The sequence below is a fragment of the Arachis hypogaea genome, chromosome 14 (genome assembly GCF_003086295.3).
Source record: "Arachis hypogaea cultivar Tifrunner chromosome 14, arahy.Tifrunner.gnm2.J5K5, whole genome shotgun sequence".
NCBI classification, from domain to species: domain Eukaryota; kingdom Viridiplantae; phylum Streptophyta; class Magnoliopsida; order Fabales; family Fabaceae; genus Arachis; species Arachis hypogaea.
The window spans coordinates 106,039,105-106,065,443 of record NC_092049.1 but is presented as its reverse complement, the minus strand read 5'-3'; the positions used below and the strand labels follow the sequence as shown (position 1 = coordinate 106,065,443).

The window sequence follows — 26,339 nt, the reverse complement described above, 5'->3', positions numbered from 1 at the left end:
CTGGTTGCTACTCACAAATTCAACTTCTGCACATATTTTATTCATTTTAAATGATATTTGTGTCGTTTTATTTTTTTCTAATTTTATAACAAATTTTCTACCGACTACATATGTACGCACCCTTGACAAATCTTGGAAGGTAAAAATAATTCTGGCACACAAAAACATGTTTCTTTCTTGATTGCAGCACACTTCATCCATACAGTGAGATAATGCAGTTTAAAATTCAGAAGCACAACTCCTCTCTTCACATATTCATATTTTATCTATAGGTGTTACAGACTCTTTGAATGGTAAAATATACTGTACTCTTATTGATGACTCAGATCATCATAATAAGCATGAGGGACACTAGTGGGACAGTGATTCATCTTAATTATCAAAATCACTCAAAAGGGGAACTTCTTTTAGAGGTGTAGGATACATCTCAGTGATTTTCCAGCAATCAGAAGATCAAAGGCTTTGTTAATCTCATCAAATGGAAGCTCGTGTGTGATGAACTTGTTTAGATTCACCACCTAAAAAGTTATAAATAAGTATTAGACCATGCATGTGTTTTACTAATATTAACAATACTCTTCTCATTTTGAAATAACTCTAAAAAATAGTAATAAATTAATTTTGGAAATATATTAGATTGCATAAATTGACATAAATATCCTTAGATAAGTTAAAGTAATGGTATCATTTTAATAATAATATAAATGGGTAGTTATTCCAAAAATTTCAACTTATTGTAAACGTTAATAAACTATACTAAAATGGAAAGATTAAAAGAAAATAATAGTATTTGTAAATAAAGCATAGATCATAAGTCATTCTTTAAATTTTTGAAAAAGAAATTGCAAGGAGGGATGAAGATCATTACTCCATGCATGCATTCATTGGCAAAATGAGGCAACTGGGTTTTCCCTTTGAAACCTCCAAAAACTGATCCTATCATTCTGCGACCATTGAACAGCTCCATTGGGTGAATTGGAAGCAATTCTGGTTTTGAGTGAATTCCGAGTACTACAGTCAATCCCCAACCCTGCATCACAAAAACTTCACGTGAAATTTGGAGAGGTGGTGTATGATACTTCAGCAATCTCAAAGAGATCATTTTAATTACGTTATGGCACTGTAATAATTAAGGATAAAACAAGTAGCTACTATGAAAAAAAAAAGCAGAAATTAAATATAAATATAACCTCGTGGGCAGACAAGAAGGCTTCCCTTAGAACGTCCAAGTTGCCAGCACATTCAAAACTGTAATCTACACCTCCTCCGGTCATTTCCTTGATTCTCTGCAAATGAATTCATTGGGCAATGGCAAATTTTTAAGTTATAGAATGTGAAAATCAAAACATTTTAACCAATAAAAATACAACTTGACGAGGATGATGATGATGATGATGATGATGATGATGATGATGATGATGATACAGGTGTATGTGATAATTTTTCTTTTGTGAAATGATTAAATAGAAGTATAGAAGACTGAGCAAGGAAGTACCAACCTCATTCACTGGTTTCTCTTCATCTCTTGGATTTATGAAATCGGTGACTCCCATAGCTTGGGCTTTAACCACATAGAAAATGTATATATTAATATACTTACTAGTATAACAGATTACAAATTATAGTGGAAAATGTATAAAGTATTATAAAGTTTGTTTTTCTGAGTTTTCCACATGATTTTTCAGCCCAATAGATTAAGGACTAATCTGTCGTGGATATGAGTTTCATTAAGAGTTTGTCGCTGACTAATAGGCTGCTGTTGCTATATGAACAAGACAGAATTCGAATTTCCAACACTTGTTTAAGTGGACTAGTAGTCTAACTATTAAACCAATCTAAGTTGGTTGTTTTATAAAGTAAGTTAATTAATAACATTTGGAAGTGTTTCTCCATTTTTCTTGCATCAAATCCTACCTTCAAAAGTGACTAAAATTTAAAAACTTCTTGTTAGGATTTCAAATATAGGTGGTAAAAAAAATTTACATTGATCAATAATTAATTAAGTAGGTGTATATCATAAAGATAACTTAAAAATTCACTATTATATATGCCAAAAAATAGTATAAATTAAGAATTAATTAGGATATGATTTTTTATCAAGTCTATTGGCTTAAAATCTTTCCGTGATTTGAACTGTACATACATTTCAACACTTAAAATAATGAAAATTAAATTAGGGAAAGTACCTTTGATGAATTTGTCTGGATTAATGTCCACACCTATTATTTTTGATGCACCCCTAGCTCGTGCCCCTTCTGCAACCTACACCAGCCCAAGTAGTTTTTTACATTTTTGTGCTTTTAATTAAATATCCTAATTTTAAATTAAAAATAAAAGAAAGAAAACCAAAATAAAAAAGGAAATATAAAGGAAGTGTTAAATATAGTTTCTTAGGTGGATGTAAAAATAGACTTTTCCGATTCTGTAAGGAGGTGTTTGATATATATTAGGTTAATAGGTTTTACGTAAAAATACATATGAGAACAAAAATAATAAAATTAAGAGAAAATTTTACTCCCCTCTCTCTTGCTAGATGCTAAAATGACACTCTCTTCCCTTTTATTTATAAATGTACATTTTCCTCTCTTCTAACTTTTAAAAAACCTCTTCTTTAATCCATTTTAAATTTTTTGTGTTAACTAATATTAATTTTATCCATTTTTTAAAAAAATAGATTATTTTTTGAAAAAATATCCATTAGCAAAATTTTATTTTTTATCATTAAATTTTGCTTACCAAAATACCTTTTAATAAATTATTTTTTATTGATTAAATTGTATTTTTATCAAAATACTTTTAAAAAATTAATAATTAATTTTTTTAAGATACCTACCCTTCAATACTTTTTTAATTATTAAATTGTGATTTTAACAAAATTTTTGTTAATAATTATTTTTATATTTTACTATTAATTTTTCGATATCAATATATATTATTTTAACATTAAATAAAAAATTTTACCACTGTTAATATGTATAACAATTAATATATATTGATATTGAAAAATAATCTTATTAAAATTTTTTATTTAATATTAAAATAATATATATAGATATAAAAAAATTAATAGTAAAATATAAAAAATTGTTAACAAAAATTTTCGTAAAATTATAATTTAATAATTAAAAAATTATTAAAGGGTATTTTAGAAAAAAATATAATTATTAATTTTTTTTAAAAATACAATTTAATCAATAAAAGAATAATTTATTAAAAGGTATTTTGATAAGTAAAATTTAATAATAAAAAATAAAATTTTAGCTAATAGATTTTTTTAAAAAAATAATTTATTTTTTCTTAAAAAATGGATAAAGTTAACATTAGTTAACACAAAAAATTTAAAATGGATTAAAGAGGAGATTTTTAAAAAGTTAGAAAAGAGGAAAATATACATTTATAAAATAGAAGAGAGAAAAATGTCATTTTAACATCTTACAGAAGAGAAAAATGAAATTTTCTCTAAAATTAATTCACACATGCCACAACCTTGATTCCCTTGATAAACATGATAAACAAAGTGAAAGACATACACATTGTACAACATTGCTGCCACATAACAATTAAATTATATTTTTTGTATTTATCATATATTTGAATTAATATTATTAATTTTTTATTTTTCTATTAAAAATATTAGTCTTTTAACATTTTCTTTTTATGTTGATTCATGTATCAGAGTGATAATTAACTCATTATTATCCCAATTACTTAATTCACTTTTGTATTTGGGGATGCCACAAAAAAAGTAAACGAGGACTAATGTGGTATGTCTAAAATCAGTTCAACTATTTTGTGTGTATTAAATGCGCCACTTTTCATGAACCATTAGATTTTATTAAATAAAAATTAAAAGATGTTATGAAAGAAGAATAATAATAGACTTTATAAATATAGAATATATTAGTATATACATACATAAATACATTTTAATACAGAATATTTTAAAAATGGTAAGTATAATCTTTTACTTTAAAATAAATATAAAACATATAAATATGTAAAAAATATTTTTTATTTATTAAAATTAATTATTATACAGTACTATTTTTAATTACATAATATAAAAAATTAAATTATTTTATATTACTTTAAAATAATTAAATTATTTTATATTATTTAAAAAATAATTAGATTATTCATTAAAAATTATTTATTAATAATTAATTTTATTAAAAATATATTATTGTATAACATAATTTTTTAATCAAATATTTGTAAACATACATTTTATTCAAAATAGTATATATAATATTATTTTAACAAAATTAATTATTATATAATATTTGAAAAAACGTGTAATATTTATATGTATTATATATATTCTGAAAAAAAAATTTTAAAAAATTAATTTTAAAAATTTTAAACGTATAATATTTTCATGTATTATATATCACAATAACGTAAAAACAATAAATATGTAATATCACAATAAAATTTAAAAAAATAAAAAAGTTAATATTTTTATATAGAATATATAATATTTTAAATGAATTTTATTTTTATAAATATTTTGAAAAAAAATTATATTATATAATAATATATTTATATTTCTGTTACGTTAAAAAATTACATTAAACTATTTCAATTTATATTACGTTAAAAACTATTTCTATCTTTTTCAATTTATATTAAAATTTTATTATATAATAATTTAATTATTTATCAAGTAATATAAAATAATTTTTATATTATAAAAATATAAAATAATAAATTTTAAATATAATAATCTAATTATTTGTCAAATAATATAAAATAAAATTTAATTATTTTATATTTTTAAGTTATAGTTTAAAATATTATTTTAATATAATTTTTTAATATTATAAAAGTTTTTTCATAATAATTAATCTTAATGAATAAAAAATATTTATATATTTTGTATTTATATATTTTATATTTAATTATTTAAAAATAAAAAATTATGTTGCTATTTAAAATATTGCGTATTAAAATATTGTCATTTAAAATATTTAACTATGTAATAGGATATTCTGTATTTATTAGAGTCCATCAATTCTCTTCTTATATTTATTAGGATTAATTATTATGCAAATTTTTTTCTAATATTAAAAAATAAATTAAAATGATATGTTAAACTATAATATGATTTGTAAAATAATTAAAATTATTTTATATTACTTGATAAATAATTAAATTATTATATAATATAATTTTAATATAAATTGGAAAAGAAATAGTTTTTTAACGTAATATAAATTGTTTAACATAATTTTTTAATGTAACAGAAATATAAATATATTATTATATAATATAATTTTTTTAAAATATTTATAAAAATAAAATTCATTTAAAATATTATATATTATACATAAAAATATTAACTTTTTTGTTTTTTAAATTTTTATTGTGATATTACACGTTTATTGTTTCCATATTTATTGTGATATATAATACATGAAAATATTATACGCTTAAAATTTTTAAAATTAATTTTTTTAAAATTATATATAATACATATAAATATTACACCATTTTTTCAAATATTATATAATAATTAGTTTTGTTAAAATAATATTATATATACTATTTTGAATAAAATGTATGTTTACAAATATTTGATTAAAAAATTATGTCATATAATAATATGTTTTTAATAAAATTAACTATTAATAAATATTTTTTAATGAATAATTTAATTATTTTTAAATAATATAAAATAATTTAATTATTTTCAAGTAATATAAAATAATTTATTTTTTTTATATTATGTAATTAAAAATAGTACTATATAATAATTAATCTTAATAAATAAAAAATATTTTTGTACGTATTTATATATTTTATATTTATTTTAAAGTAAAAAATTATACTTGTCATTTTTAAAATATTGTGTATTAAAATATATTTATATATGTATATACTAATATATTCTATATTTATAAAGTCTATAGTACTCCTCTTTTATAATATTCTTTGTTTTTCATTTAATAAAATCTAGTGGTTCATAAAAGGTGGCGCATCTAATACGTACAAAATGGTTGGACTGATTTTAGACATATCCTAACTAAGAAATTGAAGATGACACCTACTTTTTATGACAGTTGTTTTGATTTTTACTTTTTTAATTTAGTACTTAGATTTATATAATTTATATTTTAAATGTGCATGTTAAGAATATAATAATAATAATAATAAAATTTAAATTTTTAAGTATTAAAAAAGTAAAAAAAAAATTACGTTTTTAACTTCTAGTTAATTTTTTTTATAGTGTTCTTAAAATTTGTCCTTGAGACATAAGTTAGAACTTTACTACTTTTCTAATCTTTTGTGCCAATAAATTTCCACCATTACAAGTATGATTGAAATCTGAAGACAATGTCCATAAAATGATAAAATCAAAAAAAAAAGTAAAAGGAAATAAACACATGAAAAAAGTGAAGGATCCAAAAAATATTGTGGGTGGGCAAAATATATATAATATGATAATAATTTTTATAATTATATTTTGTTATTATAAAATATAATTAATTTTTAAATTATTTAATCAACAAATTAAAATATTAAAATAATAATTTAAATAATAATATATAAATTAAAATTTTATTTTATTAGATTTTATATTTTAAAAAGATTAAATAATCTTTTCATTGTCAATACAATCAAATATTTTTTTTTTATATATGTCGTTAAATAATCATTTAAAAATTCATCTTTCATATTATTAAAAAATTAATTCTTTATAATATTCATATTTAAAAAGATTTTTAACTATGTTGTTCCAGAAAAAACTAAAATTTACTTTAAAAAGAACTACCAATAAATAAACAGTATTATTTTGATTTCTTATATTATTATTATTATTATTATTATTATTATTATTATTATTATTATTATTATTATTATTATTATTTAACCATTTTTTATTTAATAGTCAATATAAGATTAATATTTTTATTAGTCATTTTTAATTTAATATTAAAATTAGTTTAATAAGATAATCTATTTAATTTAAAATTAATTAACAGAATAATTTTATATATTTATAATCAAATCTAATAAAATATTAGGCTGAATTTTATTGACTATCAAATATTTTTATTATTTTAAAATTAAGATACTAATCTAGCAGTAATTTATAGAAGAGAGAATAATGTTTGAAACATATTATTTTAAATGAGTAAACAATTAAAATAGTATCAAAAAATTTACATCGCTAATAAATAATAACTCTAAAAAGTGTTAACAATAAATAAGTCTCAAAACTAGATATACATTAAATATATATTCTAAAAAAAAACTTATATGTCATATTTTGATGTAATTTTTTGTAAGTAATATTAAAAAATAAGATATTTTCATTCTAAAAAATTTATAATTTTATGTCAAAAAAATTGTTTTAAAATTTTTTAATTGTGAATGACTAAATTTTTTTGAAAAATAAGAAAAAAAATCTAGAGGTCAAATTTCGCTCTAAATATTTTTGTTGGCATCTTTTAAATATTTATTCAAATGTTAAAAAACCAATTTAGATTAAATGGATATGTCAGTTGTTAAATATGAAATTTTTTTATCACTTTTAATAAATATAATATTTATTAGTTATTTTTATCACAATTTTTAAATTATTCAACGATGATTTTGTCTACGCCTGAATCTTTTAGATATCAAATTAGTAGTTACCTCTGTTTTGAACAAATAATCAAATATATATATATATATATATATATATGTATATATATATATATACACAATTTTTTTCAAATTTTAAATTTGTTTATTAGTTATAATTATAAAATAATAAATCTATAGTTATTTCACTTCTTCTTTTTAAAAGTTATTGTAACAAATTTATTTGAATCTTAAATTACCATTTGTTTTTACATAATTAAAGTTAACAAGTGAAGTTCAATTATAATGAGGTCAAATTTAATTATATAATTTGGACAAATAAATTTTATTACTATGTATTAGTTAAAAAAAAATTAATTTACTATGTATTAGTTAAAAAAAATTTAAGAGAAATTATCTAAATCAGTCCTCAAGAATTTTAAAAGCGGACATTTTAGTCCCCAAAAAAAATTAATATATAAATTAATTCCCAAGGTTTTACTCTGACAGACAAATCAGTCTCCAGTTTATTTTTTGGCAGAATAATTACTCATATCAGTTCTCAAGAATTTTAAAAACAGACATTTTAGTCCCAAAAAAAATTAATACACAGATCAATCCCCAATATTTTTCTCTATTAGACATAATAGTCTTCCGTCTAAAATAAAATAAATACATACATAAAAATCTATTGAATAAATTTATTATTATTTTTGTTTAAAAAATACAAAAAATTATGGTACAATATTATTATGCAATTAATAATAATTATTATTATTTTATTTTATTTTTTTGGACGGAGGACTATTATGTCTAACAGAGAGAAACATTGAGATTGATTTGTGAATTAATTTTTTTTGGGGACTAAAATGTCCATTTTTAAAATTCTTGGGGACTGATCTGGTTAATTACTCTGCTGAAAAATAAACTGGAGACTAATTTGTCTGCCGGAGTAAAACTTTGAGGATTTATTTGTGTATTAATTTTTCTTGAGAACTAAAATATCCGCTTTTAAAATCTTTAGAAACTGATTTGGGTAATTACTCAATTTTTAAACTTCAGTAGCAGTGGTGGATCCAAAAATTTTATAAGAGGGTCCAAATTAAATACAAAATAAATTAAAATATAATATAACAAAAAATTAACAAAATATAATTTATAGTATATAAGTCAAAATTAATAATTATATTATATAACAATTAACATTCAACTACATACTTTAAGATTTTGACATTTTTAAATTTATTCTGCGATATTTCATATAACTAAAATTATTAATTTATCATCTTAAATAAATTTTGAAAAAAAAAAATGGGAGAGGGGGGACCATCCCCCGCGGTAAATCCGCCACTGTTCACTGGGGCACTTGCCCCAACTTCCTTAAGCATGAATCCGTCCTTGCATGAACAGGTTTTGGTGGGACGGGAAACATGCTTATACATGTTTTCAGTCAATCAAAATATTGATATTTTAAATATTTGTCTCTTTAAAATTCTCATTTTAACTTCAGTTCTTTATTTTTAGCCCCTAGCTACAAATTAAATATAATATGAATTGTGATATTATAAAGACATAAAAAGATAATAATGAATTTATAAGATAAACTATTTTTTTAATATATATACTTACATGAATTAAATACATATTGTTAATTTATAAGTACGTACCAAACTTTATTAAACAAATAACTAAAAACAAAAAAGAAAAGTCAAAACCAATAATCTTTTATTTAAAAAAATAAAATAATCAGTGTAGGGACAAAAAAAAAATATTTACTATAGTACTTAAAAGTTTATTATTTAAGTGTTAAAAAAATAAATAAGTAATATTTTATTTAAAAATATAAAACTTAATAAATTTAAAATTTATTATAAAAAATAAATTAAACACCATAAAATTGACCAAAACAATAATAATGGCGCAAGAAAATTATTAACTTACAGCAAGCCCCACAGCACCTAAGCCAAAAACTGCAACAGTGGAGTCAGCATGCACATTTGCACTGTTCCAAGCAGCTCCAACTCCTTCATTAATTTAATTTAAATTAATTTAAATATTTGCTTTGATATCAGCAAAATCACCATCACATCAAATCTATGTATGCAACATGTCATAATAACTGAAATACTGAATTCAACCCACTAAAAAGAACTATTCAACTAGATTTTTTTTCATATAATAAATTCAAGTCCGCACAACACAAAATCAAGTGTGCTTAATTAAGGCTCAATTTTTTGGAAATGGGGGCATGTGTGCTTTGCTCCGATACGATTTAGGGGTGAAACAGATATATTTGTGGGACAGGTTTTTTGTCAGTGTAGACAGAAGGAAATCGGACCCTGCATTTTCTTTGAATTTTAAATTTTTAGTAACAAATCGAAGGGTTCGATTTGTTTGGGTGAGAGATGAAAATTCGTATGCATGAAATCGGACCCAACGATATCACAAGGAAGAATTTTGCATGCAACTCGGAGGGTCCGAGTTCCACTCCAAGCAGATACAAACGCAAAGAAATCGGACCGTGGGTTTTGCTTCCACTCCAAACAGATACAAACGCAAAAAAATCGAACCGTGGGTTTTGCTTGCTGTCCTCAAAGGGTCTGAGTTCCTACTACCCTGAACCCACATTTTTGTTAGACACCTCCCACCCCCATATTATTCTCATACACCAACATGGGTCTAATATCAATATTAAAAAGCGCTTAATTAACAGGATAATTAACCAATATTCAAAACTGAATTCAAACCAAGCTGATGTTCAAATAACTACTTAATTGTTTGACAGTTTTCCCTTCTTCTCATCATTTTGTCCACCTCTTTGAAAAATTATTGTATATTCATAGAAGATGAGTAATTGTGTTTCATCTATCTTTATCATATTGGAAAATCATAATAAATAATCGAAATAGTTCTTATAAATTTTTGTTTCAAATAAATTAGTGTCTAATAAAATAATTAAAAAAATTAGTTCTCAACAAAATTTTAAAAAATAAATTCCTTTATCTTTTAAATTTTTTTATTTATTTTTATTGAATTTTTAAAAAATAAAGATTTATTTGTCTTTTTATTTTATTAATGATTAATATATATAATGTTTTAAAAGATTAAAAATTAATTCATCATTTTCTTTTTTTAGACTAATTTAATTATTTATAATATTAAATTCATCAAAATTCACAAATATATATATAGGCCTTGCAAGAATAAATTTGGTAGGAAAAAATTTTCATGATCATCAGTTCATTTTTCCTAATTATTAATTAGCAATTATTTTTTCATTTATCGTGTTTATGCATGCTCACCATAGGAACAATAGGCACAATTTTTATAACTAAAGTCAGAAACAATCTATATTATGTATTTTGTTAGGAACTAATTGTATCCAGTGGCTGATATATTTATTAAGATTTAACCAGAAGTCAAGATCCAAAACAAAAATTAATTAAATATCTGGTTAACATCGTTTTATTCAAACAAAGAATTAATTTAACCAAGTTGAATTATTTCAATAGTTAATTCTTTAGTACTAATTAAATAAGTATTGAAAATTTAAATTTCGTCTTATATATGTAATATTCCATTGACTAATAATAAATTGCTAAATAAAATTTAAATTTGTAACGAATTAATTTTTGGCTTACTTTTTGACTTGTCACCACGAAAAATATGGTGACAATCCAAAAACCACAATCAATTTTTTTTTGTGATTAATTCATTTCCTTTATTATTTCACGCGCTTTAATTTCTCTCTTATTTTATTTTATTTTATTTGTTTGTGTATTTTTTTCCTTTTGTTTGTGTTTGTGGGGCACGAATTCGGTACACTAGTCTCTTTTGAGTACCGAAACGCCAAAAATTCATTTGACTTATTGGTGCACGTTTTCAATAGGAAGACATTAGATCTTTTATATTTTTTTAGTTTAACGATGAAGATTATCCTAAATATAGTTTGATGTAATTAGTTATTTAATATTTTTTTGCAGCTTTTGTGTGAGTGGGTTGTTTCAAATATATTATTTTTTGATGGTTATTGTTGTTATATCAGAAATATATGTGAGTTTATATAAAAAAAATTAAGAATGTGTAATATTAAATTAATTAGAGTTAAACATTTTCTATTATGTTAAGTGCCACCTTCAACTCCTTCAACCTTTCAGCAGCGAAGCCAAACCGTCCATTCCTCAATGCTTTCCTAACACTCTCTAACATCTCATTCGCCGCAAGAACTATCCTCACAAACCTTTAACAGCTCTCTCTTCTCCTAATCTCTGCCACAACCTCACGCACCTCGGCATCAACCATCTAGTCAGAGATGAGCTTGAAGACTCCGGCGTGGTTGTCGGAGAAAAGCTGGGACTGAAAAACGGCGCTATTGGCAAGAGAAAAGAGTGACTCCAAGTCGCAGTGGGAGAGGATGTAGGATTGGACCTTAGATCAGATCTGAAGGGAATGCAATTAGTCGCTGGATGAGGAGGCGGAGATTTAGTGTGGAGAGCGGCATTGTTGGATCGGAGAGGTCGCGTGTCGAGCGGTCTTATGGCAAAGATAAATTCCGTAATCTCCACCATCGAGTATACATGCGCCACTGCAGAGTTACTGCAGTAAGAATTCTTGCCAGAGCCGAAAGAGGGAGCATTTCGGAGAAGACGGTATTGAAGCTGCCATGGAAGAGCGCCGGAGAAGACGGTGTCGAAGCCACCATGACCGAGTGGAGAGGAGAAGGAGTTGGTAGCGCGACAGTGAATAGGGGAGGCGGTGGAGAGGTTTGTTGTCGTCGCCGGCGGTGAAGATAATAGAAGAGGTGGTGTGCTTACGATGGCGGAGGAAGAGAACGAGGAAGAAGAGAGAGGTGGCGGTGACAATGATAAGAGGGAGAAGAATATGTGGTAGTGGTGGTGGTGAGGGTGATTCGGTATTAATTTTTGGAAGTTCAATATAAAAAACAAGAGTGGAGGAAGTTGAAAGATATAGAACGAAAAAGTTATGAGTTAATAATAGAATGAACACCGTGATTAAAATGAATAAAATAAAAAGAAAAAAAATAAAAAAATATATAAAAACATCCTTCTTTTAAAAAATTATAACAAAAAAGATTCATTAAAATAAAATATTTTATTTTGACCAATTTAATTTACCGGTCCACCAAATTAGTTTTTGGCGTTTCGATGCGGAAAAGAGAATGGCGTACCGAATTCGTATCCGTGTTTGTGTGCCTCGTGGCTCGTGGGGTTTGCTTACCTTTTTGTGACCCTGTGTATCACGAAAGTCTAACTAAAAGTTGAAACGCTACCTGAAACTTTTTCCCTTGCCTAGGAATATACCAAAAAGAAATAAGAAAAAGTCGGAAACAAACAAAACTCACTGAAAACCTAAAGTTAGTAATTTACCAAAAATAAAATAAATATTGGTAACAAATTTATTTTATTTATTTTTAATTTAACAGTTAAAATATCAAATGACGTTAATGCATGTGAATGATATATATAAAAATACAGATAACTTTCTGAAATTTTCAGAAAGTGACTTGTCCGTAAATAACTCTACGTCTCTTAATAAATAACTACACTCGGAGTACGTAATAGATATTTTGCCAATTTTGAATGATCAGTAATTAAATATATTTGTCTAGAAAGAGATTTTTCAAGTCAATTAAATCCATAATTAATGACTAGGTCAATTTGCGCTTCTCAGTTTTGTCGTTATATTCTTAAAAAGTTAAAAACCTAAAATCGACTCCATTTAATTGGATAATGACTATTATATGTTTAATTAATAATTTTATCATATATTTTTAAGATATATATTAACTAAATTTAAAAAAAGTGAAAAATTAATAATGATCCCTATTTTTTTATCATAATATTAATAATGGTCCCTATAATCACATGAGAAGCACATGACAGGAAATAGAATGGTTGAAATTCATGAAAATAAATCATAGAACTACACGCAACCACATAGCAACAATGCTCCTTAAAATAATTTATGATTACTATTTTAAAAAATTTTTCGTTAATTATTCGAATTAAATTTAACACTAAAATAATATAAAATCTGTTTAAAATTTTGAGTATGAAAAAAAAATTTAAAATATTAAAAACTAAATAAAATTTGACACATATTAAGAACTGAATATTCCTTTTTTTTCCCTATTATGTCCCTACTGTTAGTCAACAACACAATATCCTAATCCAATAGATTCATACTAGTCAAATGAAACTAAATGACAAGTGAACAATAGTTTCACAGTCAATGTACAATTAACATATAGAAAAAAAAAATTAATTAACTAGGCATATTTTCTCATTTTATTAAAGGTAAAACGTTAAATAAAATTGTTCAATGTATATAGTTATATACAAACTATAAAATCATTGTTCAGTTAAATTTTATTTTGTACACATGTAAAAATTCAATATTTTAATGTTTTTCTAAAAAGGATGAACCTAAGTCAAGTTAATTTATTCTTTCGTTAATTTTTATTAACATATCACTCTTAACTGCTAATGCTAATGACGTGAGGTAAAGTATTACGTAAAACTTAATACAAACTAATAATTTAATTTTGATTGACTGATATGATAAAATAGTTTTATATCTTACATAATAACATATTATTAAAAATAACTATTTTTATATTAATAATATAAATAATCATTTTAAAAAATAGATATAATTAGATAAATATTTAAAATATTTTAGAATATATATTTAAATTGGTCTCTAAAAAATTTTATATAAAACGTTTTTGTCTTTAAAAATTTTATTACACACATAAAGATTTTTAAAATTTACAAAAATAAGATATAAATCTTTATTCGAATCTGCTCGTTCTTTTTATTTGGATAAAAGGAGTTTTAAAAATGTGACAAAAGAATTTATATGTCTTACTTTTATAAAATTTAAAAATCTCAAATAATAAACACTTTAAGAACCTATTTAAATATATATTCTAAAATATATATTAAGAACCTATTTGAATATATACTCAGTATTTTATACATTAAATTGAATTCTAAAGATAAAGTTATGAAAAAAAGACTAATTTAAATAATTTTTGAAAAATTAGTTTGGCAACAAGGAAGAGATACATAGTTTTTGAGAATAGTAGTGAGTGACATACCGGTGGAGACACCGCAACTGATGAGGGTAAGTTGTTTGAGGGTTGGAGCGAGTTGAGGGTTGATGTTGACCACACAAGCAGAGTCAACGACGGTGTACTCAGCAAAAGTTGATGTGTTCAAGAAATGGTAAATGGGTTTTCCTTGAACCGTTGTGAACCTGCTTTTTCCATCACTTTCCATAACCTTCTTCATTGGGTTCACGCCAAACCTCTCACACATGTTTGTTACGGAACTCTTGCAGTAACAGCATTCTCCACATTCTCCGTTGAATATTGGCACCACTATGTCCCCTTCTCTTATGTCTGTTACTCCTTCTCCCACACTCTCCACAACCCTTCAAATTCATCCATTAATTAATAACATCAAATCGTGTTTTCATTATTTAATTTGTCACTGTCACGTGCTATTTTTTGCTGTTTGATAATTATTGATCCAACACAGAAACAATAAGATATTTGATATGATATTATGATTTTCTAGTTGTCCATTAAAATTAACTATTAAAATCAGTTATTAATATAAAATATAATTAAAATATAAAATATATATTAAAAATAATAATAATAACATATGTTAACTGATTTTAATAATATTTTAATGTATAAATAATATGTTTGTATTATGATAATAGCTAGAGCAAATAATAAAGAAAAAATATTGAATAATATGAATCATGTTAGTAAGACTAAAAAAAATTAATAGACAATATTTTGAAGTTAATATTTGACATGTTATATCATTACTTAGCGAAATAAACATACATAATTAAAATAGACAATTTAAATTTTATCGGATAAAAACAAAAAAAAAATATGATTTTTATCAAGATTTAAAACAAAAAAACAAATGTTTTATAAGAATAAAAAATTATTTAAATGAATATTTAATTTACAATAAAATTTTTCAAAAAGGAAAAAAATTGAGAATAGTTGAGAGCTAAATAATATATATTATTTATGCGTTTTTTTCTTGTTTCTATTTATCCCAATATTTACTAATTTACTAACTAAACATGAAATATATGATTTTGCTTGGTTAGAATCTTAACACAAAAATACAGCAGGGCATGCATATATATATTTGGTTATATCAAGACAAAATAATTTACAAAGAAAATAAATTTTCCTATTAAAGTGTGCAATAATTTTTATTTTATTTAAAAAAAAAAACACTAATATCTATTTTTTAGTATCCTTTTCCATAACCCCCATCTTTTTCTTCGAGCTATGATCATCTAAAACATGATACTATTCTATTCCTTTTCCTTCATCAACCTTCACAAGTTCAAGTTCAAAAACCAGGTACATACATATATATATATAAATATATATGAAGTAATTAGTGCTAAGAACCCTTCTTACCCGGAAGCTTCATGGCCAAAAATCCGAGGAAAAGCGCGCTGAGCTTCATTCTTTAATTTGGTACAGAACAGAGAAGAAAGGAGAAATAGAAAATAAAACCAGAAATAAAACCAACATGAGAAAATTAAATGTAGACAATATAACTTTTATTAATTCATTAATTAATAATAAGAGATTAAAACATATATTTATATGTACCTCAGCTTTCCAACATGCTAGATCGGTATGACATATTGAAGTGTAGAGGATCTTGATCCGAACCTCCATTTTCTGAGGAGGATGAACAATAACTTGTTCCACCACAAAGGGTTCTCCAGGACCATAAGCCACCGCAGCTATTTCAAATTAATGCAACCAATTTTAATTTAGGATATATATAAATTATCATGTGCTAAGGGAAATTAGTGGCACATTCTTAATACCTCTGCATTGGATGTTCTTTCCTCTGCTCTCACTTGGCTTCAACTTCAATGAGCCATTCCCATTTGCATCAACCTCTGGACCTGCCATTTTTACTTTTCTTTCTTAAAAGGAGATGATTTTCTTCAATTTAATTTCTTCAAGTGGCCTTCTTTATTACTCTATAGTTTGGAAGTAGAAGCAGATGGACCGATTCAATTAGCAACTTCATGACACACACATATATAAAGGACAGTTTCCACAGCTAAACAGTGATTCTTTTTTCCCTTTTTTTTTTTTTAATTTCTTTCTTATATATATGGTAATAAAGTATCAGAAAGTCAAATGAATTAATGCAGACGGTACAATTTTCATGCATTATTTTTTTTTGTTTAAAGTAGCTTATTTTTACTTCATTATCAAGATTTTTGTTTATTTAGTTTTTTCCTGCTGATATGTTAGGCTGATTTTTTTCTATATTTGAAGATTGATTGTGATTTATGTTAATATTATTATGTTTTTGTGTAATAGATTAATATAGAAGGTTGTTGGTGTAAATAAAAATCATAAATAATAATTTTATATAAGACAAAAAATTAACGAAATTAACAAAATTCTCTTCACCATTTCTAAAGCACAGAAATATTATTAAGGATTTTTTTAGATAAGAACAAATTCAACAAATATGATTAATATTTATTGATTGACATAAAATCTAGTCTCATAATAATATATTATACTATTCTATTATAATATTAAGGTATTACACCATCACAACATATTAAAATTAATTTGCGCTGATGTTATGGTAAGAAATTTTCCTCCAGGTGGTATATAGGTGTAGGATGAGTGGATGACGATGGGGGATGAGCGGATGACGATGGGGTTTTAGTTTTGAACTTTTGTGCGGTGAATGAATAATATTAATGATTTCTTGCAAAGGTGGCTGATTGAATCCGTCAAGTATTAAACGGCCAATAGAGGCGGCTGTTTTGAAATACCGACCTTTGTTTGTCTGATGTAATACGGATTATAGGATTAATAGGGAGTAAATGGTCCAACTAATAATTGAAAAATCACTCATTTTTTAAATTAATTTTTAAATTTATCATATTTTTTTTTCAGTTATTTATTTATGATAGTATCAAAATTTACTAATAACACATTAAATAACACTCTAATATATACCGAAAAATTTGAATTAATTATTAATATAATTAATTTGTAAAATTAAATAAAATCAACTTTAAATTAAGAAATTCTAATACTTTAAATTCTCCTCACAATTAGATTTTTATTTGATCTAATTTTATAAATTTATTACTCGTAGGTATATGAGTGTCATATTAATAAATTTTGATACCATCAATAATAAAGTGAGGGAAGAACTAATATGACTATTTAAAAATTTTTAAAAGACGAATTTGATTAAAAAAAAATTAAAAGATTAATTTAAAAAATAAATAATCTTTTTAAAGACTAATTTAACTATTTACTCGATAAATAAGTTTGGAAAAAAAATTGAGATATGCTTATAGATTTTTAATGAGAAAAGTGTTAAGTAAGCTCTTAGCTCTTGAGTAATTGTAACATTTGGACTAAGGTTTGGTTTTTGGTAAAGTTTTTTTAAAAGAAAATTTTTTATATTTAATAAATAAAAAAATATATATTTGTATTTATAGTTTTTAAAATAAAAATATTTTTAAAAATATTTAAAATAAAATTTTTAAAGTTAGTTTGATTTTATCAAATTTAAAATATTTAATATAATTTTATATATTAATTAATTTTTAAAATTGACTTTATTATTTATGTCTATTATAATTTTTTAATTTTAAAAATTATTTTATCAAATATAATTATTATGTTGGGTAAAGTATTAAATTGGTCCCCTAGGTTTGGGCGTAATTCTGTTTTGGTCCTTAAGGTTTAAAGTGTTCTATTTGAATCCAAAAAAGTTTTATTTAGCATCAATTTAGTCCCACAGTGAGGTCAAAATTAAATAATTAACAAAATGTCCTACATAACAACAGTTCAAGAATAAAATCGATAATCTGGAGAACAAGTACAAGCTCCAAAGGCACAAAATCAACTATTGATGCATCAATACATTTATTTATCATTTTCTTTAGTTTTATAGAAAATATTTTATTTATATTATAAAAAAATAATAAATAAATGTATTAATGTATCAATGGTTGATTTTATACCTCTAGAGCTTGTACTTATTCTCCAGATTATCGATTTTGTTCTTGTACTATTGTTATGTAGGACATTTTGTTAATTATTTAATTTTGACCTCACTGTGGGACTAAATTAATGCTAAATAAAACTTTTTTGGATTCAAATAGAACACTTTAAACCTTAAGGACCAAAACAGAATTACGCCCAAACCTAGGAGACCAATTTAATACTTTACCCTATTATGTTTATGTTTATTTAAAATTATTTTTAATTTGATTTACCAAACACAAATTTTATAACTTTAAAAAGTGATTTTTTTTCTTCAAGAAACAATTTTCATAAACTATGAGCGAAAAGTAAAATTTTTACCAAATTAAACTTAAATCTCTAATAAAATAGGATAAAAGCTCAACTGAATAATAAAATGTAGGTAAAGTTATAAATTTTTAAGTATAGTGTTAAAATTATTCTTTAAAGACTTATTTGATATAGTTTTAAATATATGTCTTATTTATCACAAAGTTTTGTTAGCGACTTGATATTTTTTTTTCTCTTTTTAAAAAATTTATAACTTTATTCCAAATTTTTTGTTAAATGTACTTATCTTATTTTTCATTTAGGAATTGGTGATAGTGACACATCCATGAGAGAATGTTTATGAAATTCCTTTGAATTTGGATTTGTGAATTTGAAAATTTAATAATTTTTTTTGTTTGAAATATATAAAAAATAAAAATTTATTTGATTAAATCTCATAATTCTAAATTATAATTAAACTCAAAATTTCTTTTTAAATGAATTTTATTGAAATTAAAATTATTTGGTATGTTAAATGTAGCGACCCTCAGTTTTAAAAATATAAATATAAATAAGTTATAATTTATTTTATAAATTAGAGTTTTTTATTTTTAGAAATTATTTTATTATCGAATTCGATATCCGCCGATATAAATAAATATCGGTACTCTTTGCTGAGCTTAGCTTTGTTAATGCTTCACCAAATACCTTTCACCTTTAAGTTACTAATGTCATTTAGATTAATAATTCATACATTATTAACCTTATATATAAATTATTATTATAATCATATTATTATTATTATTATTATTATTATTATTATTATTATTTACCTATTTTTGATTACCTAGTCTATGCTTTCGTTTTTATATATATATATATAATAATATCATCTTTCTAGTAATGATATTATTATTATAATAATGTACTTCATCTTTCTAGTAATGATATTTGTACGCTAACAAAGGGTCATATATAGCAGCAAGAATGAGAACGGTGAAAAAAAGAAGAGCGTAATCGAGAGAGAAAGAGAGAGAACGTAAATTCTCACCAAATTTCTGGCTTCGTTTTTTTGCAATCCGTAACTCCAATAAAAAATCTAATCCGGTAAAAGTATTTGTATCCTCCTTCTCTACACGTTGGCACCATTTTTGATTGGTAGAAGTTGACGGTGACGTAGCTCCTTTACCCATTTGAGTTCGGCCAACTGGAGTTCTAGGAGGCACGGACGATTCTGGACGTTTTCTTCTTTGATAGCTCAGTCAAAAAGCTTCTCCGGAGTTTTGAATATTTTGATTCCCTACGAAGGTATGGTTTTAGTTTCTCGTAGTTAATGTTTAATGTCACGTGAAAACTTATGCTAGAAGACCTTAAGATAGGAATGAACTGAATGAATAATTGATGGATTGTGTATATGGTATAAAATGTGTGGTTTAGTTGTTGTTAATAATTTGCTGTTGGAGTTGGTGGGTTTTGGAAAAAGACTTAATATTGGTATTTGTTTGATTTTGAAATAATTTGTTACTGTAAATGATTTGAATGATTGAGAGGTGTTTGGTTTGGTAGTTGGGACCCTTGAAGGGTGGCAGAAATTTGAGTTTTAGAGGAGATACTGCTAAAATTTCTATAAGAATTGGAGTTTTGATTTGAAGTGTTATTTTAAAAAGGAAAGAGATCATTATGTGGCTTGTGTATTTAAGACTATTTGTTGACCCTCTGTCGCAAGATGTGACCGGACACTTTAACTCCCCGGATTCTCCCATGGGCATGCATATATATATGAATATTGAATATTATATTTGAGCTTGGAGTTTGACTCCATGGAATACTATGTTATTGATTTTGGAGTTTGACTCCATGGAATATTATTGAGCTTGGAGTTTGACTCCATGGAATACTATATTATTGAGCTTGGGGATGCGCGCACAGAGGAACTGTCCAATGGTTAACTACCAAGACATGTCGGGTTGGCTGTATAACCGACAGATGAGACTCATCAGCCATAGGACAGGCATACATCATATGCATTTGTTTGTTTGCTTGAGTATGCATTGTTTTGGTTTGTTTAACTGTTTAATTCTACTTATCTGCTACTTGTTCTATTTGCTGTAAATGCTTCTCTATCTGTGTTTTCCTTGCTTGAATTGTATGTGTATGTTTTCTGAGAAACCCCTCTTGGCGGAGGTGTGAAGAGGGTTGTCCCATGGGTGATTCAGAGGATTAGAGGAGACAGAAAGTGGAATGTTAGGTTAAATTTAGATTCAGAACGTGAATACCTTAGATAACTTACCTAATTTCTAGTTTAGTTGAATCCTTAAGCTGAAATCTGAGTGTCGAAGTTCTAGGAATGCCTCTGGCTTTCCCGAGACCTTTTATATTAACTATGCGGGCACCTTTACCATGCTGAGAACCTCTAGTTCTCATTCCATATATATTTTGTTATTTTTCAGATGCAAGTCGAGAGACACCTCGTTGAGCGTCTGGAGACCCTCTTTACAAGTGAAGAACTATCTTTTGGATTATCATATTTTGTTTTAGGCTATGTATATATGTTTATAGAATCTCTGCATGTATATTTTGTGTTTTGTCCCTCCTAGAGGTTGACTTGGAGATACAGGTGTTTATTTTGTAGTTTGAGTTTTATTTTGGGTTGTATATAAATATATAATCATATACTCTGGCTGACCTTAACTTCGCAAGTCGAGTCTAGAGCTTGCTATCTATATTTTGGAACTCTGATATGTATATATTTTCAGCTTCCAGTTGATCTTACCTATCCGTTTTATGAATATCCATGCGAGTGTCACACGATTTTCTATTTATCGTTCTTGTTTAACTTATTCTTCAAGACTCTTAGATATAATTTCTTTCAACTATATTTATATGTCTTTACTTTTAGAGGTCGTAATACCTCGCCTCCTCTGCTTTACGACTTAAGCGTAAGGCTCTGTGTGGTAGGGTGTTACATTAAAAGTATAAAAATATTTTTACTTTTTAGGTATTAATATAAAAAAAAATGGTTGGGAGTAATGTTCTAAAAAATGGACCATATTGATCAATCAAATTAGTCAGACTAAAAGTCATTTGACTATGTGATTCGATTGATAAGTTAAAATCACTTGTTTATAAACCGTCTATAAATTACTAAACCAGATAAAAACTAGTCAGTCAGACCAAACTAGAATTCATGACAAAAAAGATTTTTTATATATAATAAATTATTCTTATCTTTAATATTATAACATAATATATATATATAAAATACACTTATTATTCAGATAAAAAAATTGTGAATTAAGACATAACTAAATTAATAATTTAAAAATATTATGATAAATATATACATTGCCCTTTGCAATTTAAAGTGGCTCTACTAGGGCTTTTGAAAGATAATCCTAATTTCCAATGTACAATTTAAATGAAGTGATCAACCAGTGGGAGATTATTCTTGTAATCAACTAAGGAGTGAACGTGCCTAAAGGATTTACGCATGGCAACAATTGCTGATCTTTCAGGCACTGACCAGATGATCAGGCGGATAAGGAAGTGTCGATTATAGTGTTGGATGAGAAAGACATTCAGATAGGGGTAAAATGCTGCTCCAAAAGCTTAATAGGACGCTTACTAGCTGATAAACAATTGTTGATTGGAACAATAGAATCAGCAATTGAATCAATCTGGAGACAACCAGAAAGGTTTAGTGTCATTGACCATGGAGGGAATATTTTCCAGTTTTTCTTTAAAGACAAAAGAGATGTGGTAAGAATTGAGAGATACGCACCATGGCTATTCAAAAACTACATACTTAATATGAAAAGATGGAAGAAGGATGAACAGATTGAAGAAATTGATTTTACTCAAGTCCTTATATGGATTCGGCTATGGAGGCTACCAGAACATTACAAGACAAAAGAATTGGGAAGGAAGATTGGTTGCTCACTTGGTGAAGTTTTAGATGTAAACTTATTTCATATTAGAGGAAAGATGCATAGCATTGTAAAACTTCACATTTGCCTAGACATCACCAAGTCGATCAAAAGGAGTCTACGTATAGCAGGCCTTAACAAGAAGATTATGGAAGTGGCGCCGAAATATGAAAGCATTGGTAATTTTCTGTAATTATTACAGACACGTGGGGCATGAAGTGAGGGTATGTAGTTTTCATATTAAAGATTCCTTAAAGTAGGAGGTTAAAGAAGATAAGTGAGGGTGGGGTGTGGCTCAAGGCTGACAAAATTGAAAAAACAGAAAATAATATGAAAGAAAGTCATTCTCCAACACAATATCAAACAAGTAAGCCATGAGAAGAAAACTAGAAAGTCGATACCTATTAATCTGATCAAGGGGTTGGATGCAGTCACAATAACAAAGAAGACTTGAAAAAGATGAGGAGGTTTTAAGTAAAGATAGAAGGATGTTGGAAGTACAGGAATTAGATTAACCCATAATATTATCCTCTCAAGCAATAATAGAGGAACAACAACCAAACAAATGTTAGAAAGAGTGCAGTGGCTTGGTAGAGTAAAGGAAAGAAGATGGATTTGTGTTTAGAAGTGAGCTGAGTTCACAAGATGCAGGTTTAAAGGAGAGATGGCAGAATCTTAAACAAATGGCAAGGAGGAAATTCATTAATATCACAGGTAGAAAAAGAAGTGCTCAAGGAGAAGGAACATAAAAAAAAACTATGCTTAGAAGACAACTCAGAAGATGAAGAGGGAGAGTGTGCCACCCCATAATGGACATCCAATTACCCATGAAGATGATGATGTGGAACTGTCAGGGTCTGAAGAATTCCTTAACAGTTCATAACATCCAAAGGATATGTAAATTCCATTCTCTCGAGGTAATATTTTTGTGTAAAACAAAAAATAGTACCTCAAATGTGACAGCTAAATGTAATAAAGTTGGATTTCAGCATGTCTTTTGTGTGGAACCTAGAGGTATTTCTGGTGGATTAGTCCTAGCTTGAAAGGATAGTGCAGTAGTTTCAATTCAACAAAGTGAAGAATACCTTATCTTCTTTGATTGGATAGAACCTACTAATAAAAAAATGGGAGGTGGTGGCAACACACTTACATTGTGATGAAAGAGTCAAAGCAGAATAATATAAAAGAATTCTTGAGTTTAAAACGATGGCTAGCTCTTATTTCTCGTGATTGGAGACTTTAATGCCATTTTAGCATATCATGAGAAGGAAGGAGGGCGCATAAAGTTAGTCGTATCCATAGATGAGTTCTACAACTTCATAAATGATGGTGAGCTAGTGGATATGGGGTTCGAAGGACGGAAGTTTACTTGGTGCAACAGGCAGTATGGAGAGAATCTAATTCGTGAGAGAATTGACAGATGTGTCACGTCACAACAAGTCTAAATGGAATATCTGAGGGCAATTATATTGCATTTGGATGACTCAGGATTTGATCATTGCCCACTGTTGCTAATGGCGGATAGAGAAGAACATAAAGGTAAAAGAAAATTTCGATTTCAAGAGAGGTGGTGTGGAAGTGAAGAAGTTACGACAACAATAAAAAAAGCTTAGCTCACTCAAGCGGAAAGATCATTGATGTTCAAATTCTTCACTAAATTGAAAAAATATAGACAAGCTCTTGTGGAATGGCAGACAACCAGCCTCAATAACTTCCAAAAGGTGATTTCAAGGGTAAAGACTCAGCTGGAATAGGAAAAGGTGAAAGGAACAGAAGCAGATAGAGTCAAAGTGCTACAATTAGAAGAGGAGTTATCAGAAACCTACATAAATGAAGAGCGATATTATAGAGAAAAATCCAGAATACAGTGGTTGAAATAGGGAGATCGAAACACGAGGCTCTTTCATGAAAAATTCTAGAATAGAACCGAAAAAATAAAATATATAGACTACAGAACAATACCGGCGAGTTTAGTTCGAACAGATAAGAAATAGCCCAGATAGCTACAGAATATTTTGAAGAGCTCTTCACATCCTCAAAACCTAGACCAATCGCAGCAGAATTACAAAAATTCGGGGGTAAAAATTGATGATGAGACAAATAGGAAGCTTAATAGAAGAGTTTCAGAAGAGGAGATAAAAAAAGCCACATTTTTAATCAACCCATTCTCAGCACCAAGAGATGACGGATTCATAGCTAAATTCTATCAACACTTTTGCGAGGTTATCAAAGGTGAACTAGTTGAAGCAGTAAAGAGCTTCTTCTCGAGCAGAAGAATGCTAAGGGCACTGAATCATACACATATTTGTCTAATTCCGAAGGTACCAAATGCAGAAATAATGAATCAGGTTCGTCCCATTAGTCTAAGCAGTGTATTCTACAAAATTATTTTCAAAATCCTAGTACACAAATGCAGGGTGTATTAGATAAAATTATTTGTGATAATCAGAGTGCTTTCATCAAACGACGGTTGATTAGTGATAATATACTAATTGCCCATGAACTAATGCACTTTTTGAAGAATAAAAACTGTGGAGATTATGATATGGCAGTGAAACTTGACATGAGCAAGGCATACGACCGAGTTGAATAGTGTTTTGTGTGGAAGGTTATGGAAAAATTGTGCTTCTATGCTAAATGGATTGATTGGATTAAGGAATGTGTTACCACGGTGTCATGCTCTATTACTGTGGATGGTCAACCACATGGTTTCTTCAAACCATATAGGAGATTGAGACCTTCAAACCATGTAGGAGATTGAGACAAGGCAATCCCTTTTCACCCTATCTTTTTTTACTTTGTGCAGAAGGGCTGTCCCATCTGCTCCACAGAGGAGAATAGAGAAGAGAAATTTCAAGCATAAGACTCAATGATAGATGTCCTACAATCAGTCACTTATTTTTTGCAGATGATTCGATTCTTTTTTGCAAGGCTAATGAGCAAGAAAGTCAAAATTTACTAAAGGTGTTGGATGATTATAGTGATATAAGCGGACAGGTTATTAACCTAGCCAAATCTTCAATATTCTTCAGCGAAAACACTCCTAACCAGGTGAGAGAGACACTAGCACAATCTCTTCAGATACCGCATGTTGGCAGACAAAATAAATGCCTAAGCCTACTAGCAGTGGTAAACAAATCCAAGAAACAAAAAATCAATTTCATCAAGGATAAAGTGGACAAAAAGCTGCAAGCTTGGAAGAGGTCACTATAATCCGCAAGCGGAAGAGAGGTTTCTAGTGAAGGCTGTTACAACTGCAGTGCCTATATATACACTAAGTTGTTTCAAGCTTTCAGATACACTACTGGAGGATTCAAAAAAAGATTATGAACTTTTGGTGGGATAAAAAAGGCTTGGAGAGAGAGTTATAGTAGGTAAAATGGGACATTATTTGCCGGAAAAATAAGATTGAGGGATTGGGGTTTAAAGATCTAAAGGTGTTCAACCTAGCAATGCTTGCAAAGCAAAGTTGGTGGATG

The 26,339-nt window shown here is 26.4% G+C and overlaps 1 protein-coding gene across 1 annotated transcript; it reads right to left on the bottom strand.

Moving 5' to 3' along the window:
- Window positions 1–149: 149 nt before the first annotated feature.
- Window positions 150–17,119, bottom strand: LOC112743638 (alcohol dehydrogenase-like 4). Its single transcript, XM_025792923.3, has 10 exons — window positions 16,477–17,119; window positions 16,253–16,389; window positions 16,055–16,104; window positions 14,693–15,027; window positions 9,511–9,593; window positions 2,187–2,262; window positions 1,500–1,561; window positions 1,191–1,286; window positions 869–1,030; window positions 150–518 (listed from the first exon to the last, which is right to left on the bottom strand). The coding sequence occupies exons 1-10, from the start codon at window positions 16,562–16,564 to the stop codon at window positions 408–410; spliced, it is 1,200 nt and encodes a 399-aa protein (XP_025648708.1). The 5' UTR covers window positions 16,565–17,119; the 3' UTR covers window positions 150–407.
- Window positions 17,120–26,339: the final 9,220 nt, after the last annotated feature.

What these genes read in the sequence shown, in the direction of transcription:
- LOC112743638 (XM_025792923.3), bottom strand. Translation starts at nt 16,564, where the DNA reads ATGGCAGGTCCAGAGGTTGATGCAAATGGGAATGGCTCATTGAAGTTG. An exon ending in AAAGAACATCCAATGCAGAG is followed by an intron (nt 16,390 to 16,476) that starts GTATTAAGAATG and finishes AATTTGAAATAG; the next exon opens with CTGCGGTGGCTTATGGTCCT. An exon ending in TCCAGACAAATTCATCAAAG is followed by an intron (nt 1,562 to 2,186) that starts GTACTTTCCCTA and finishes ATGTGGTTAAAG; the next exon opens with CCCAAGCTATGGGAGTCACC.